The sequence below is a fragment of the Sitodiplosis mosellana genome, unplaced genomic scaffold (assembly GCF_009176505.1).
Source record: "Sitodiplosis mosellana isolate CC-2019 unplaced genomic scaffold, AAFC_SMos_1.0 Smas_scaffold_3526, whole genome shotgun sequence".
Classification (NCBI taxonomy): Eukaryota; Metazoa; Arthropoda; class Insecta; order Diptera; family Cecidomyiidae; genus Sitodiplosis; species Sitodiplosis mosellana.
The window spans coordinates 1-2360 of record NW_022598768.1 but is presented as its reverse complement, the minus strand read 5'-3'; the positions used below and the strand labels follow the sequence as shown (position 1 = coordinate 2360).

At 37.8% G+C, this 2360-nt stretch overlaps 1 protein-coding gene across 1 annotated transcript; it reads left to right on the top strand.

Moving 5' to 3' along the window:
• Window positions 1-216: 216 nt before the first annotated feature.
• Window positions 217-936, top strand: LOC129571845 (uncharacterized). Its single transcript, XM_055451714.1, has one exon. It carries the CDS (start codon window positions 217-219, stop codon window positions 934-936), a length of 720 nt encoding a protein of 239 aa, XP_055307689.1.
• Window positions 937-2360: the final 1424 nt, after the last annotated feature.

Here is a 2360-nt window from a genome sequence, read left to right as displayed (position 1 = left end):
GACATCAAATATCCCGATGAATGGAATACCCATCAGCAAGCCAGCAAAGACTGGTATTATGCATTTATGAACCGACACAAGAATTTATCATTGCGAACGCCTGAGCAAGTCAGTCAGAACCGGGCGAAGCATTTTAACAAAGAAAGCGTTGATGCTTTCTTCGACAATCTCAGTTCTGTTCTCGAACAAACAAACTTTGAACATCGCATATGGAATATGGACGAGTGTGGATTTCCGACTGTCTCGACCAAAGCCATCAAAGTCATTGCACGAAGAGGCAAAAAACGTGTTGGCACATCTACGTCTGCTCAAAGAGGCTCAAATGTGTCTATGGCTTTATCCGTAAGCGCCGTGGGCCAATCCATTCCACCTTACTTTCTTTTCCCGAGAAAGAATATGAAGGAAACATATATGACGCATGCAGGCCAAGGAGCTGTTGGTATTGCAAATGGCTGCGGCTGGATGACATCTGACGAATTCACAAAGTATATGGACCACTTCATCACTCACTCGGGTGCTCGCAAAGGATTGCCAACGCTTTTGCTGCTCGACAATCACACAGCCCATTTGTCCATCGAAGCAATCGATAAAGCCATCAACCATGATATCACTATGTTGTCATTTCCCCCACATTGTACGCACCGCATGCAACCATTAGATATCACGGTATTTGGCCCAATGAAGACGATGTATACTACGAAACATGATGATTGGAAAAAGAGCAATATGAAAGTAACCTTTGATTTGCACCACATTCCACTAATCGTCGACCAATGCCTTGATTTGTGCGTCACACCGAGGAACATTAAATCCGGATTTAAATCCAGCGGCATTGTACCATTCAATCGAGACATTTTTACTGATGTTGATTTCATTGCTTCAAAAACCAATGAAGAAAATGAAAGTGATGATGAAGACGATGATCCAGAAACCTAACGCCGTATTGTAGTTGTAAATGTGGACGATATTGCAACAGACGCGTTCGAAGAAATTGAAACTTCAGAAACATCTGAGTTGGCTTCCAATACATCCACATCATCTTTACCTTCAACATTATCTGGTGCCGATTATCGTGACGCATTGAAAGCAATTGGTCCTTTGAAGCATGGTACACCAGCTCCGAAGTCTAATCGAGGTCGAAAGCCAATGAAGACCAGTATTTTGACCGACACTGCGCCTTCAAGCTTACCTACAACTGGTGCAAGAACATGTAATAGAACCGTTGTATACCAATAGTATTCAGACGCTTACACGTTGGGTATACTGTTATTGACTGTTTTGAATAGTAGTTCTTTCACATAAAAACATAAAAATCTGCTCGCATTACACTGATATAATTACTGGTGCAGAATAATAATAATATCTCTCTTATTCCATTGATATTTTTTCCAAAAGAGAAAAAAAAAATATTTCAAGCCTCAATTGCACAGCATATCACTATTAGAATCATTGTGTCGACATGAATCAACCAATAAACAAACCAAAACAAACACAAACCACATAATGAAATACCACGTTTGTATAAATATAGCAATCACTTGAAGAGAAAAACTTAAAAAAACATGTTTCAATAAAAAACAATATTCTAATATTTTAGAAAATATAAAATTAAATGAAATTTTTGTGTTTTCACGTGTTTTCATCAACATGAATAACTGCGACAAATGTCACTTCATGTTGTCATTGAAACAATCGGAACGTGGAACGTCAACAAATGAACTGACATTTGTTCGCAATTCTTAAGTTACTCTTGTGTTGACAAAAACACGCAAAAACACGAGAAAAATGTTTGATTTTACGTTTTAAAATAACAAGATTAAATTCTTGCTTTGAAAAAAAAAATATTCGCGCTTTTTAATAAAAATAAAGTCAAAATATTTCTTGAGAACAGAAAATCGCTCAATAAGCAATTGACACATGTATATATTTGTATACAAGCTTTTGAATTTGACGTACGTTGTGCTTGTAGTACTTGTTCTTGCACCAGTTGGCGTTGACGTAAGAAGGCATAGCGTCGAGGCGAAATCACGTTTAGCATGGATTAAACGATTTGGATATGAATTTGATGATCCATGGACAATAAAGAAATTATTTTTCACATTTGTATTGCCGATTGTGGAATATGCTTCCCAAATTTGGAACCCATACACCAATGAAAAAATTGCACGAGTTGAATCGATCCAGAAGCAGTTTTTATTGTTTGCACTGCGCAAAATGAAGTGGCCACACAGATTCAGGAAGCCGCCATACGAATGCCGACTGCTTGAATTACAAATGATTACGCTGGAAGAGCGGAGAAAGATAGCACAAATATCACTTGTCCACAATGTGATATGTGGAAATACTTCATCGAAATACAT

What these genes read in the sequence shown, in the direction of transcription:
- LOC129571845 (XM_055451714.1), top strand. Translation starts at nt 217, where the DNA reads ATGGACGAGTGTGGATTTCCGACTGTCTCGACCAAAGCCATCAAAGTC.